Source organism: Crotalus tigris, unplaced genomic scaffold (genome assembly GCF_016545835.1).
Source record: "Crotalus tigris isolate CLP2741 ecotype Arizona unplaced genomic scaffold, ASM1654583v1 scf7180000019011.417310, whole genome shotgun sequence".
NCBI lineage: Eukaryota > Metazoa > Chordata > Lepidosauria > Squamata > Viperidae > Crotalus > Crotalus tigris.
In genome coordinates, this window is record NW_024097325.1 from 274,863 (window position 1) to 290,173 (window position 15,311).

Genomic DNA, 15,311 nt, shown 5'->3' on the forward strand with positions numbered 1-15,311 from the left:
CACACACACACACACACACACACACACACACACACACACTATCTGAAAAAGCCAACACATATTACATCAGACCCTGGAGTTTCCCTGAAGTCCAGCAAAGAGGGTATTTTACAAGCAAGGGTCCACTACTAAAAAGGCCCCGTTTTTAGGATTTGTCTTTCCAACTGTTCTTGCAGAAAACCATCCTTGGCTTACAACCTTTTGATTAGTGACAGTTCAAAGTTGCAATGGCAATGAAAAAAGGTACTTAAAATTTGTCCTTGCACCTACGACTCTTGCAGCATTCCTCCCAAGATCACCTGATCAAAATTTGGATGCTAGGCAAATGACACGTATATACAACGGTAATCCAGAATCATGCGATCACCTTTTGTGATCTTCCCAATCAGTTTCCCACAATGGGGAAAGCCAGATTTGCTTAACAACTGCATGATTCACTTAACCACTACAATGATTTGCTTAACAGCCATCGCAAAAAAAGATCATTAAATCTTGCAGGATCCATTTAACAACTGCCTTGCTTAGCAATGGAAATTGTGTTCTCAGTTGTGGTTATACGTCGAGCAATAGATGCCTCTTTCTACTTGTTAGTAGACTAATATGAACAAAAGTATATTGCAACCATTTACGGCTTTCCAGCATGTTAAACCATGTTAAAACCAGCTTATTGAAACCAGTATGTCAAACCAAGTGCAGCAACACAGGGACAAATAGTTTATATATATCAGACAACCACTCAATACCAATATACCAGGATTAGAACAATTAATCAGTGGAATGACTTGTCTCCAGAAGTTGTAGATCAGTGATGGCGAACCTTTTAGAGACTGAGTGCCCAAACTGCAACCCAAAACCCACTTATGCATCGTCGAGTGCCAGGTGGGTGTGGCCAATTGGCTGGGTGTGGCCAATTGGGTGGCGTGGCCAATTGGGTGGGCGTGGCTGCAGTGATAACGGCAGACTGGATGGGACTAAAAAGTTCAATCAATCAATTCCAACTTTGCAAGAACTTTTTTTTCCCGCGAGAAGTTGAAATTGACTGATTGGACCTTTTTTTTTTTTGCACATGGCGGTGGAGGCCTAAAGCAAAAAGGTTTTATAAAACCCAGCTGAAGGCCTAGGACTGGGGCGACAGCACGCATGCCCACAGAGAGGGCTCTGAGTGCCACCTCTGGCACCCATGCCATAGGTTCGCCACCACTGTTGTAGATGCTCCAACACTGGAAGTTTTTAAGAAGAGATTGGACAACCATTTGTCTGAAATGGTATGGGGTTTCCTGCCTGAGTAGGGAGTTGGACTACATGACCTCCAAGATCCCTTCCAACTCTGTTATTCTGTTATACATTCTGTTATATCTTATACCTGCTGAATAGTCAAAATCATTTTTAACTTTCAGTAGTATGAATAACATACTCTAATTACAACATTACACCACAGTGATGAACAAAACAAGAGCTACTTATTAATCAGGAGGTGTGCAATAATTATTAATTTATTTAAAATATTAATACTGATACTTAAGGTACCACTCATTTTAAAAACAATATACTTTGGGTAGCATATATCAAATGATAGAACAATATGTACAAATAATAAAAACAGAATGAAGAATTAACCATTGAATGGCCTGATTTGGGTCTCAAATTAAATTTTTAAACCGAACAGGTCAAAGATTGAGATATCACTCACTCTTTTAATTATCTAGAAAATGCATTTTACATACAGGCATGATAAATCAAGCCTCCGCTTTCAATCTGATTCTAATGTTTCAAAGAATGTGAGTAAATCCACCCAAATCCTTTTCTCTCCGCTATAAATTTCCCCTCTGTACAGAATACAGCACATAGGGGCACAGTGCATCTCTCTTGTAGAAAACACATCCAGCTTTTAGCAGGCGCATTCATATACAACAGCTGAAAGCAGCTTTCTAAATACAAGCTTTGAAAAAGATGTGGCTGCTTTAATCATGTGCATCCTATATGTGCTTCACAGGCATACTTGCACCTTGTGAAGAATTCACAACCTCAACAAATTCATACAATCTTACTGTTATTGACATTTGAGTTTCTTCCAGTTGCAGAACTTAGGAAAGTCCTCAAATCAGTCATAGGAGGGAATTTATCTCCACCTTTAATAAGATATATTTATTTTTCCAGATTTTTTTTACTTCTATAGCAGTGTTTCTCCACCTTAGAAACTTTACGATGCGTGGACTTTGATTTCTAGAATTCCCCAGGCATATTCTGGGAGTTGAAAACCACATATTTTGCAGTTGCCAAGATTGAGAAACACTGATCAATAGGATCTCCATCTCAGCTGATTTAAGGATCAACTGTTTTTAATGTCCTCTGTTCTAAAACTTTAAATTCCAAGGTGCACAAAGTCAACACAGAACGTGGCAGAACTTCACAGGTGAAGTCCATTTTCTGGGCCTGCTCCTACAGGAATGCCAGTAATGGACATAGAGACCTCAGGTCCCATCTAGATGAACAATCCAGAAAGACTGTACTGGTCATCATGTCAAATACCTTAGAGAGCAGAGCAGAACATCCAACACAGATACACTCCCCAATTAATAGCTGGAATAAATCAATTACAAGAAGACCAAGATTATTAGGATACATTCTGGAGAGGACTGGAATAAATCAAATAATCAGCAGCGTCCAAGCTTAAATTGAGGAGTCGGACATGTTCCATCACTTTGTCCAATAATGGCAAATGTCCAACTAGGTGGCAATTGTTTCAAGGCCATCTAATACACATTTTGTCAACACTATGTCTGACAAGTTAGGCAAGATCACCTATTAAGAGTCATTTATCCCTTTCAGGGTAGATATACAGTTCTGATTAATATTCCACAGTTAGGTGTTTATGGCACCAAAGTACAGTGACTGTAGGTCTCATCCTTTGAAACAGTTTAGGTATCTCCTATTCTTCATCCCATATTATCTAAAAATATCCATGATACTGCAGATAGCAAAATAGTTTCTGGTTCCATCTAAGATTTGGCTGGAACAATGCAATATGAAAGTTGCTTAAATCTGTGATAACATCTGGGGAAAAAAGTGAAGCAAATGGATCCCAGCAGCCCTTTGAAAAGTAAGCTTTCCTCAACCCCAAAAGTTATGTTAAATCACATCAAACTGATCAGGAGAAAAGATCCTTTTGCAATAAGCATCAATGCAGAGTATGGCCAATGTCTTAACTAGCTTTAGCTGCCCTCTTCGCACCTTCTGCACTTGTAACTATCAACCGGGTTGTGTGATTGTTCACACACAGGACCTGAGACTATCATACATCATACATACCATACAATTTCATAAATTTCTATACATGGATTTGGGACATTTGGGAGAAATTAGGTTCAAGTGTTGAGGGAGATAGGTTTAGGGCCCAAGGTGATTAAACCTACAAGAATCTTCCTAATGTGAGGACAATTTTTACCAAAATAAATGGTGGGTGGCTTTAAAAGCCGAAACAAACAGAAGGTGTCTACAGAAAGATTAAAATGATGAAGAAAGAAAATAGATCCATACTGTCTAATAGAAGATGGAATAAGGACATAAAATGTGCATCATGATGGACAATTTGTCGCTTCTTTTTCTTTAGGACCAGGGGATGGTGGAAGAGGGTGAATGTTTAATCTCAAATCAAATGCTATGTTCTTCTCTTCAGAAGAACCCCATACATCCATAGGTAAATAGGAGAAAGCAGATAAAGAAAATATTAAATCTTAAGAAGTTTTTAAGAAGAGACTGGACAGCCATTTGTCCGAAATGTTGTAGGGTTTCCTGCCTGAGCAGGGGGTTGGGCTAGATGACCTCCAAGGTCCCTTCCAACTTTACTACTATTACTATTACTATTTATAAATGTCCCATTTGCTGAAAAATTGGCAACGCTGAAATTTGGCCACTTAAGTTTGGAGTAATTCAGGATGACACTATTAACACGTTCCCATCACCTTGTAAAGCTTTGGACTTAATTGCTATCTCATCCAGTTTACATTTCCCTAGAAAGGCAATTTTCTATCTTGCAGCAAGGGTAGAAACATGCAATAGGAAAATTTCTGCACTTAAACAAATCCTCCAGATTTAGAACACTCTTTTGAGGAAATTCTAGATTTTATAGTCTAATATTATCTCACAGAGAGAAGAGTTGGGGCAGGCAAGTGGTGGTATGCCACATGCCATGAATGCAAGCTATGTGCTCTCACACACATACACAAATAGATATATGCACACCACAAAGTTAACAGCCAGCATCTCTAGTAAAAGGGCTTAAGTAACAAGTGCTAGGAATATCCTGCCATCTCCTTCCATCATTAGAAGGAGGGACAACCCAAACAGATAGAATGCCTTTGACAAATCATAAAGGGGAAAAAAAAGTTTTGACACTGTTTTATCACCAACCTGATAGAACCTCCAAATCGAAGGCAGTATACCTTGAATTTCCAGATACTTGGGGCAAAAAAGAAATAAGGATCCCATTGCATACTTTCCATAAGAACTAGCATGACCACTATTAGCAAAAGGAGGCTGGATTTTGGTCCTTGCAACATCTGGAGAGCCTGGGTCCTCTGCTTACGTCAGTGGTTCTCAACCTCTGGGTCGGGACCCCATTTGGGGTCGAACGACCATTTCACGGGGGTCACCAAACAACGCAGTCCGCCATTTTTTCCCCCTTTTCTTTAGCTGTGCTACTCCCTTTTATTCTATTGGCTTTTGAAAGCCAGTAGAATAGACTCTCTTGAATAGAGTCTAATTCTATTGGCTTTCAAAAGCCAATAGGAATTGTCCAGGCTGTCTCTGCCCTGCTGAGCCCGTCAAAAGTCCCATTCTGCAAACGGTGCTGCATCAGTTGAGTAGTCCTCAACTTACGACCGGTTGAGTAGTCCTCGACTTACAACCGGTTGGGGGTCGCAGCATTAAAAAGGTTGAGAACCACTGGCTTACATCCTAACACTTATCACGGACAGCCAAGGAGCCACCTTTCAAATCAGAGTTGGGTTTCCAGCTGGCATCTTCCTTGCATCAAGAGGGCTGGGCTAAGCCCTCCCTCTCTTTACCTTAGAAACAAATACTTTGGAAAAGTTTGCTCCAAACTCCTCCTTGAACTAAATCCAATCCTCAGCTGGGCCTCCACCCTGTTTAGTGGGCCAGAGACTAACCCGAGACTCGATGCAGGGAAAGGGGAAACCAACAGTGTCTGAATCCAATTAAAGGACCATTTTCCTGAGCCCCAGCCTGGGCTGGCAGGGACCCCCGTTGCCTAGGAAATGGGGTGCAGACTCAAAAGACTAAAACTGGGGGGGGGGAGAGAAAGAGAGAGCTTTGCACTGTTGCAGAAAGCGCGAGAGGCTTCCCTCTTCCCTACTCATGGCTCTGTCTCTCCCACCCCAGTTCTTTCCCTGCATCAAGCCTTGGATCCTGGCCAGTCTGGAGGACCTTAATTCTGTGGGATCCCAAGACCGTCACAGCCCTCATCTGGATTTCATTTGAACCAGACGCAAGCCTGCCCAGAGACTGGTTGACCTTTCTTTTTGGAAAAAAACCCAGTTTCCTACCTCTTGCCTTCGGAGAGGCTTCTCGGCAGGGCTGCCAACTTCCTCACAGCAATGCCCCAAGCCAGAAAGCAGAGGGGCTCAAGGCCCCCAATCTACTTCTACACAACCCCCCCCTTCCCACCTGCAAGGCTGCCAGGGGATCCCGAAGTCAAGAATCCGCCTTTCGCAACACGATCTCCCCATCCAGGAGGCACTTCTGCCTCTCCTTCTTCTTTTTGGCAAACAGGCTAGTGGAAATGCGTGTCAAGCAAGCCACATTCCTCCTCCCCCCCCCCAGTTTCGGCTTCCAAGTTGGCCCTTCCCAATGTGGTATTTAACATTGAAAAGGTCATGTTCTAGGGCAACCACTTCAAGCAGATGTAGAACAGGGAGTTTCAGATGACAATGGCTTGCACCCCCCCCCAAAAAAATAATTGCATTGCAAGCCTGGTCTATTTTGTGCCCCGTATACCTTACACAATAACCCCACCCCACTAATTCTTCTTCTAGATTTTGCATGTTGGGATGTAGGAAAATCTGGCATTAGAAGAGAAAAAGAAAGGGGAAAAAATACCTTGAGAAAAATATCCATAAGATACAATTCCTCAGAAGGACCAGGAACTTTTTCAACTTTGGTGCTGGTCCCTAAGTATCTGGCTAAAGTCATACAGCATGTGCAGATAATGGGGGGGGGGGTCAATTAATCTACATCAGCAAGGGATACAAATTAATTCTAAGTTTTGGTTCCTTGGCTCAATTGTTGCAAAGTTAAATTAATTACTTTGTTGGTGCAGATCCACCATTTTGATAACAACAACAACAACAACGATGATGATGATGAGGACAAAATCCAGGCACAATTTTGTTCTGTGTCCCTTTAATTTTATTATCCGTTTAATCTTATTATACGTGTGTTCTATAGTGTCTTTTCTTCCCTCAATAGATAAAGAGCACAATAACCCTACAGGGTAGGCAATCATTAAACATATTACAGCCAAGGCTAGGAGTCAATAAATTGGTTTGCTTAGAACAGCAGGGTGTTCGCATCAACACTATAATTTCATAAAACACACCTTTCCTGCTCAAATAGCTTGTAATCTCCTTGAAACACAACTTTCACTTAAAAACTAAACAAGGTTAATTATTGGTCCAAGGCCACTTATTCCTAGAAAAATGCCAGGAATTTTGGGTCATCTGTAAAAACTGACACTTTTTTCCCCCTCCCCTCATTCACTTTCTCTCTCCCTCTCTCTTTTAACAACCAGAATCCCTTCATTTGCCTCTTTGACACACAAACATAAACTTTCTGAAGCGGCAAGGCAACATCTGGCTTGAAAGACAAAGAGCAAATGGAAAATTTAAGATTTTAATTCTGCACGTTCACAGATGTGCACGCACGATAAGTCTGTAAATAGATGGACATATACATGTACTTTCTCCTTAAAAAATAATTAGAGGGGGTGCAGTTCCTCAGTTGAATCAAACACACTGTAAACACAACTTTTCACAACTTTTTCCCTGCCATTCTTCCCTCCCTGAACTTCAGCATCCCTCCCTCCCCAGTGCAAGTAAGGCATTGCCCAAATAGCGATATCGCCCACCTCACCTTCCAAGGGGACCCCCATTGTTGGAGGGTCTTTTTCCTCCTCTCCAAAAATCAGCTTGAATTCTAAATCTTCATTTTCGCAGTTTGCGGCACCCATTTTTTAAGAGAGAGAGACAGACAGACAGAAAGAGAAACACAGAGAGAAAGTAGTGGAGTGAATGGATAGACGGTGCCTAATATGGTTAAGATTAAAAAAAAACCTCTTTTAAAACATTTAAAAGAAAAGGGATGGAGACATCTGGGGATGAAGAAGAGAAAGGGGAAAGTGTTCCCTTTTCTAACTCAGAACTTTTCTTTTGCTGTTCCCCACCCTCAATATTGAAGCAATAATCATTATTAAAAAGAAAAGTTCCCCAAAGTTTTCTCTCTGCTCCAGTTGCCTGCTTCTCACTCCCTTGCTCTCTCTTGATTGGTTCTTTAAAGACCTCAAACCATGCCCCCAGATGTCAGATTAAGCCCCACCCACCCAGAGGCTTGGGAAAGGAGGGCTAAGAATGTGCTGTGGGCTATCCTTTAATGCCCACTCCAAAGGGAAAGAAATCTTTGCCCCCATCCTCCCCTGTCTTCTCGAAGATGGATGAGCCTACCTGGAGTTCTAGGAAAAGGTTGAGCAAGGAGGAAAGTTCTAACAGTCCCCGGTTTTGAGGCTTGCTTAATTAGGGTGAGAGGGATGCAGGGCTCAGAAGCAGCAGAATGAATTTGGAGTTTTGCAAGCCTCACAAATACTGCGATGAAAGCAAGCATGATGCTTAAGAAACTCCTAGCCGTATCAATTGCAAGTTTCTGTAGAAGACAGGGAAATATGATGGAGCTGCTGCTCCAGAGAAGGAAGGAAAGAAGGAAGGAAGGAAGGGAGGGAGGGAGGGAGGGAGGGAAAGGGAGCGAAGGAGGGAAGAAGGGAGGAGGAGCGAGGAAGGAAGGAAGGAAGGGAGGAGGGAGGGAGGACAGGGAGCAAAGGAGGAGGAAGGAAGAGGAAGGAAGGAAAGGAAGGAGGGAGGGAAGGAAGGAGGGAGGGACAGGAAGGAGGAGGGGAGGAGGGAGGGCGGGAGGAGGGACAGTGGAGGGAGGGAGGGGAGAAGGGAGGGAGGGAGGGAGGGGAGAGGAGGGAAGGAAGGAAGGGAGGGAGGAGGGAGGGAGGGACAGGGAGAAGGAGGGAGGGAAGGAAGGAAGAGAAGGAGGGAGGGAGGGAGGGAGGAAGAAGGAAGGAGGGAAGAAGGAAGGAAGGAAGGAAGGAAGGAAGGAAGGAAGGAAGGAAGGAAGGAAGGAAGGAAGGAAGGAAGGAAGGAAGGAAGGAAGGAAGGAAGGAAAAGAGAGGGAAGGAATGGGAGCAGGGAAGGACTCCCCCCCCCAAAAGGATATTTGATACTTTTACATAACTGATGAATGTATGAAGGTATCGGGAACCAGATATGGGATCTAGAAGGAGGGAAGGGAGAGGAAGGAAGGATGTTTTTTTTTTGGAAGGAGGGCTCAAGCAAGGGAAGTTGAATATTTAGGAAGGAACTCAACCACAGGACTGGAAAAGGTGGGTGGAGACAATGGGAGCAACCAGCCCAAAGTCAAAAGTGAGTATTCCATTTTACATAACTGAGGCAATGTAACTCAAAACTATGATCTCTGTTCACTTCTGTACTCTTGATTATAAAAGTGGGGAGAGCAGGAGTTGTCCCTTGGGCAGTGAAAGTTTTCATATGCAGCCTCAACCACTCTCTGTCTGGGTGGGTGGGACTAAAAGACAGAAACGAGCCACAAAGGGCAGTGTTTGCCAAACGCGCACTCGGCCATTTTGCTCCCCCTTTTCTCTTAGCAATATAGAGTGCTCCCTTTTATTCTATTGGCTTTTGCTAAAGCCAATAGAATAGAGCTCTCTTGATCCCTTGAGTCAGTAATTGTAATGTGCAGCAAAAGGTCCTCAACCTATGGGTGGGACCAGGCTTTCTCTGCCCTGCTGAGCACCGGGTAAAGCCCAACATGAGGGAGGGAGGGAGGGAGGGAGGGAAAGGGAGCGAAGCTGCCCCCACCCCCCCTCGGATATTTGATACTTTTACATAACTGATGAATGTATGAAGGTATCGAACCAGATATATCTAGATTTTTTGTGGGGAGAGGGATTTATATTCCATGTTTTTTTTTTTCTCAGAGGGCTCAAAAGGGTGCCTCAACCACGACTAAAAGACAGCTCAGCCTCCAAGGGCTGAGGCTGATATGACTCTGTTCACTTCTGACTCTTGCTATAAAGTCTCTGAGCTCAGTAGTGTGTATCAGGTTCTCAACCTCTGGGTCGGGACCCCATTTGGGGTCGAACGACCAGCCAGTGAGTGAGGGAGGGAGGGAGGGAGGGAAAGGGAGCGAAGGAGGGAAGAAGGAAGGAAGGAAGGAAGGAAGGAAGGAAGGAAGGAAGGAAGGAAGGAAGGAAGGAAGGAAGGAAGGGAGTGAGTGAGGGAGGGAGGGAGGGAGGGAAAGGGAGCGAAGGAGGGAAGAAGGAAGGAAGGAAGGAAGGAAGGAAGGAAGGAAGGAAGGAAGGAAGGAAGGAAGGAAGGAAGGAAGGAAGGAAGGAAGGAAAAGAGAGGGAAGGAATGGGAGCAGGGAAGGACTCCCCCCCCCAAAAGGATATTTGATACTTTTACATAACTGATGAATGTATGAAGGTATCGAACCAGATATATCTAGATTTTTTGTGGGGAGAGGGATTTATATTCCATGTTTTTTTTTTTCTTCAGAGGGCTCAAAAGGGTTTTCATATTCTACCAGCCTCAACCACTCTGTAAGGTGGGTGGAACTAAAAGACAGCTCAACCAGCCCAAAGTCATCCAGTGAGTTTCCATGGCTGAGGCTGAACTCAAAACTATGAGTGCTCTGTTCACTTCTGGACTCTTGGCTATAAAAGTCTCTGAGCTCAGTTGTCCCTTGGGCAGTGTGTAATGCAGTGGTTCTCAACCTCTGGGTCGGGACCCCATTTGGGGTCGAACGACCATTTCACGGGGGTCGCCAAACAACGCACTCGGCCATTTTTTCCCCCTTTTCCTTAGCTATGCTACTCCCTTTTATTCTATTGGCTTTTGAAAGCCAATAGAATAGACTCTCTTGAATAGAGTCTAATTCTATTGGCTTTCAAAAGCAAATAGGAATTGTCCAGGCTGTCTCTGCCCTGCTGAGCCCGCCAAAAGTCCCATTCTGCAAACGGTGCTGCACCAGTTGAGTAGTCCTCGACTTACGACCGGTTGAGTAGTCCTTGACTTACGACCGGTTGGGGGGTCGCGGCATTAAAAAAGTTGAGAACCACTGGTGTAACGTCAGAGACAATACAAACCAACTTCCCCGGCCTTAGCTGACTAGAATGATGGGAACTATCGAGCAGCAACATCTAAACAATGACAGATTTGAGATGGAGAGCTCCTAATTTAGAAGATACTGTGAATGATGTGTAAGCTTGTAGAAATGATAAAAGGATGAGGGAGATCAAGAAACATCCTATTTGTTCTTTTTTTTATTCTTTATCCAGAGCTCAGGGTAAACATTTATTTTCCCATTCCTTCCCTTTATCTTCCTAATAACCCAATTAAGTAGCTTAGGCTTAGAAAAGCAGTGTTTACATGGCAGTTGATGCATGGATAGCTAGAACAAAGTTTACTGAACTAGCCCAGTCTTCTTGGTTCATGTGTCACACTGAAAGTTTCCCCACTGGTGCACTATGGTCACACAACGTACTATCGGAACATGTGCTAATTTGAGGCTCAGGCATCATGACATCCCAGATTGGATCTAGTTAATACAGATAGTCCTCGATTTATGACCACAATTGAGCCCAGAATTTCCATTGCTTAGCAAGACAGTTGTTAAGTGAGTTTTGCCCCCTTTTACAAACTCTCTTGCCACAATTGCTAAGTGAATCACTGCAGTTGTTAAGTTAGTAACATGATCGTTAGGTGAATCTGGCTTTCCTATTGACTTTGCTTGTCAGAAGATCTCAAAAGTTGATCACATGACCCCGTGACACTGCAACCGTCATAAAAACATGTCAGTTGCCATGTGTCTGAATTTTGATCACACAGCGAAGGGGATGCTGCAATGGTCATAAGAGTGGAAGATAGTCATGAGCCATTGTGGCACAGTGGTTAGAATGCAGTATTGCAGGCTGATTGTGCCCACTGCCAGCAGTTTGATCCTGACTGGCTCAAGGTTGACTCAGCCTTCCATCCTTCCGAGCTCGGTAAAATGAGGATTTAGTTGTTGGGGACAATATGCTGATTCTGTTAAGTGCTTAGAGTGTAAAGCACTATATAGCGGTATATAAGCCCAAGTGCTATAGCTATCGTTATTGCTATAAGTCACTGGCTGGGGAATTCTGGGAGTTGAAGTCCACATATCTTAAAGATGCCAAGGTTGAGAAACACTGGGATTAGAGACCACAGGAAACCCCACATTATTGGCTAACCTGGGAAGTAAGATATCCATTTCAGAAAGTGGCAAGGAGATTCTATCTTTGTACTATTCCAAGAAAATTCCATAGGTGTGTTCATGAAGGCACCGTGAGTTGAACTTGGCTTAAAGGAGTAGTAATGTCTTTGATTACAGCCATGTTTTAAGTCCTACAATATTTGCTATTTTCAAAAGCAGGCAAGTTAAAATGGGCTTTAATTCTGCAAATTCAGCCCAGGAGAAAAAAAAATTCTCCAATGAACTACCTGAGGGGAGGGATACACTAAATTTTGTGAATAACTCTGACAATTATATTTCCTTGTGTGGGTTGGAAATGAATACTTTGCACTGAGATTGTATCCTTCATCAGGGAAACTCTGTTGGGGCAATCTTTACACAACAGACAACACTAAACTAAGGCCAATTAAAGATTCATGACCGTTATCTCTATAACATACAAAACTAAGTTGATTGAACATGCCAGCTTTTGGTGCAAACCTAAGCCATTTTGTTACCATATGGTAAATGGTTTCATCTACTGTGTGACTGCTAGATTAAGAAACTAGGTTAAGATTGAATGAAGGCAATGAAGGCAAATATATATGCCCCAGCATGCCCCAGCATGGCTGGCTCCGGAATTCTGGGAGTTGAAGTCCACAAATCATAAAAGAGCCAAGGTTCCCCACCCCTGCCCCAGGGTAATGTTGTAGGATCCTACCTAGGTTGGGATCAGAGAGGTTAGTTTTCTGAGCTTTCAGACTTGTGCTGGAACCCATCCTCAGGGAATTTCTCTCTCACCAGAATGTATATGCTTTGGGTTCTTCTATACATAATTCTATGCAAAATACTACGCACAGAATAGCACACATTCTGATGAGAGAGAAGTTCCCTGGGGAAGGGCTCCAGAATGAGTTCAAAAGCTTGGAAGAATAGAATAGAGCTGGAAGGGATCTTGGAGGTCTTCTAGTCCAGCCCCCTGCTCAAGCAGGAGAACCTATACTATTTCAGGGAAGTGACTTGTCTAGTCTCTTCTTAAAAACCTCCAGTGATGGATCATCCACAATTTCTGAAGGAAAGCTGTTCCACTGGTTAATTGCTCTCACTGTTAGGAAGTTTCTCCTTGAATCCAGGTTGCTTCTCTCTTTTACCAGTTTCCAACCATTGTTTGTTGTCCTGCCCTCTGGTCCTTTGATGAATAACGTGACCCCCTCTTCTTTGTGGCAGTCCCTCAAATACTGGAATACTGCTATCATGTCACCCCTGTTTCTTCTTTTCTTCAGACTAGCCAAACCCAACTCCTTCAGCCGTTCTTCATGTTTTAGTCTCCAGGTCATTGATCATTTTAGTTTAATGAAAAGAAGGACTAGGGGTGACATGATAGCAGTGTTCCAATATCTCACAGGTTGCCACAAAGAAGAGGGAGGTGTCAAGCTACTCTCCAAAGCACCTGAAGGCAGGACAAGAAGCAACGGATGGAAACTAACCAAGGAGAGAAGCAACCTAGAACTAAGGAGAAATTTCCTGATAGTTAGAACAATTAATCAGTGGCACAACGTGCCTGCAGAAGTTGTAGGTGCTCAAACATTGGAAGTTTTTAAGCAGAGACTAGACAACCATTTTTCTGAAATGGTCTAGGGTTTCCTGCCTGAACATGGGGTTGGACTAGAAGACCTCCAAGGTCCCTTCTAACTCTGTTATTCTATTCTGTTCTAAAAACCTAGAAATTGTCCCTCCACCCTGGAATGAGACACAAATCTGAGCCAGAAGGTGAGTTAGGACAAGCTGGTGATTGGCTGGCTCAAGGAAATATGAACCACAAATGAGCCAATCACAGTGTTATACAAATCCAGCTGTGACTTCATTTGTGATTCACTGCATCATTCAAAATCAGAAAAATTAAATTAGGGGTAAGTTTAGCAATTCAGTTAAATGTGGTTTGCCCTGGCCTGCAAAGAGGCATTGAGTTGCCTTTTTTTTCTTTTTCTTTTTCTTTTCTTTCTTTTCTTTTCTTTTCTTTTCTTTTCTTTTTTTTTCTTCTTCTTCTTCTTCTTCTTCTTCTTCTTCTTCTTCTTCTTCTTCTTCTTCTTCTTCTTCTTCTTCTTCTCCTCCTTCTTCTTCTTCTTCTTCTTCTTCTTCTTCTTCTTCTTCTTCTTCTTCTTCTTCTTCTTCTCCTTCTCCTTCTCCTTCTCCTTCTTTTTTTGCAGTGGGGGGAGGTCCCCAATATATCCTGACTCAACACTTGCCTAGAGTATAAATTCACATATTATGCTATTCCCTTATGCAAATCCTGATGACTGGGGTCACAGAAAGAAAGCATAATAGCTTAACATAATCTGGGAACTCTGAGACTTTCCTAAATCTGCCAATTTTAACAAATGAGATTTCCAAGGGCTTCAGACCCACCACCTCAAAAGCCCACATCCCATCATTCTTAACTGTATGGCATTGGATGTTCCCTAGAGATTAACAGGCCTCCATTTCCCGTTTCCTTGCCCCCCCCCAGGAGGGAGTGACGCATGGCCTCTGCAGAAATAGAGACATCCTAGCCCACAACATGCATGCACGCACACTCCTTCCTTCCCGCTCTTTCTTTCTTCTTTTTCTTTCTTCTTTTTTTCTGTTTTCCTTTTTCATTATCTTAATCAGAACCATCCCTTTTTTCAACAAGCTGAGATGAGGGAGGCAGAAACTCAAGTTGCAGAGGGAGCTTGGTTTGAAAACTTTTAACTACCTCTCTACACTGGAAGGGTGGGAGGACCTCTTAATAAGGTCAGTTGCTATCCTTGAGGTTTTCATGCCTCTTTTCAAAGCAATTTAGGGACTTGTTAAGAAAACTCCGGGAAGGGTTACCCTTCAGCTTGGTTTCAAATGTCTCCTTTCATGTCCAATATATGTCTGGCTTTATTAAATAACAGACAGGGAAAGTGCTTTTTGATGAAATTTCCTACCCATTGTTATACCTCCCTTCCCTTCCCCTGTCCCTCCCTTCCTCCCTCCCTTCCTTCCTTGGACTTCTAAAATCAAGACTATCATACAAACCAACATCATATTGTTAGCATTCTGCTAATTTAGAGATATCTGCAGAGCCTTACCATACTAAATGTTCCTCATTCTGATACCCATTTGGTATCATCGGATGTTATTTTATTTCCCTTAATTCATCTGAACAACTGACAATTGATCAGGTTCATACAACATTGGAGACAGCAAAGCCTGGTTTTTAGGCACACTGGCTGAGTTCGTACAACATCCTAAGTGACAAATAAGTGAATCCTATTTGGGGGTAAGTATGTTAAACAGACCTGGATTTGGGGTGGTGTACCAGTCTTGAACCTTACATGGCAGTTTGTCCAGTTTAGTAGTTTCTTGTGCACTACTTTTACAATTGAACACCTATTGCAACTCATGAAAACAGGCTGCACACTCCATTCCTTACTCACTGCATATCCATACCCTTTCACAAAGCAGCAGTGAGGGATACTACAACATTATTCCCTTTGCTGGATTTAAGAGATTTGGAAAGCTTTTAAAAATAATGGCAATAGTGGAATCAAAGAAGAGCTAAATCCAATAAATAGAAATTCTCAAGAAGAAATTCCCAGCTAACAACTAGAACAGAGGCAGCATTTGTTTCAAGGGGCCATACATCCCCTATAGGAATGGGAAAGCATTTGGATAACAACTGTGCTAAATTTCTTTATATATATATATATATATATATATATATATATATATATATACAC

General features: G+C 42.8%; 1 protein-coding gene across 2 annotated transcripts in view; it reads right to left on the reverse strand.

The window, feature by feature from the left end:
• The window catches only part of NFATC4 (nuclear factor of activated T cells 4), a 37,176-nt gene extending 29,396 nt beyond the window's left edge, over positions 1 to 7,780 (reverse strand). Inside the window, exons 1-2 of one of the 2 annotated variants that reach the window (XM_039358366.1) lie at positions 7,737 to 7,780; positions 7,150 to 7,218 (exon numbers count right to left, since the gene is read on the reverse strand). In XM_039358366.1, the coding sequence (XP_039214300.1) occupies positions 7,150 to 7,168 (19 nt within the window). In that variant the 5' untranslated portion in view covers positions 7,169 to 7,218; positions 7,737 to 7,780. Of the gene's footprint in view, positions 1 to 7,149; positions 7,520 to 7,736 lie in introns of those variants that run through there. The other variant, XM_039358364.1, reaches the window with a different exon arrangement.
• Positions 7,781 to 15,311: the final 7,531 nt, after the last annotated feature.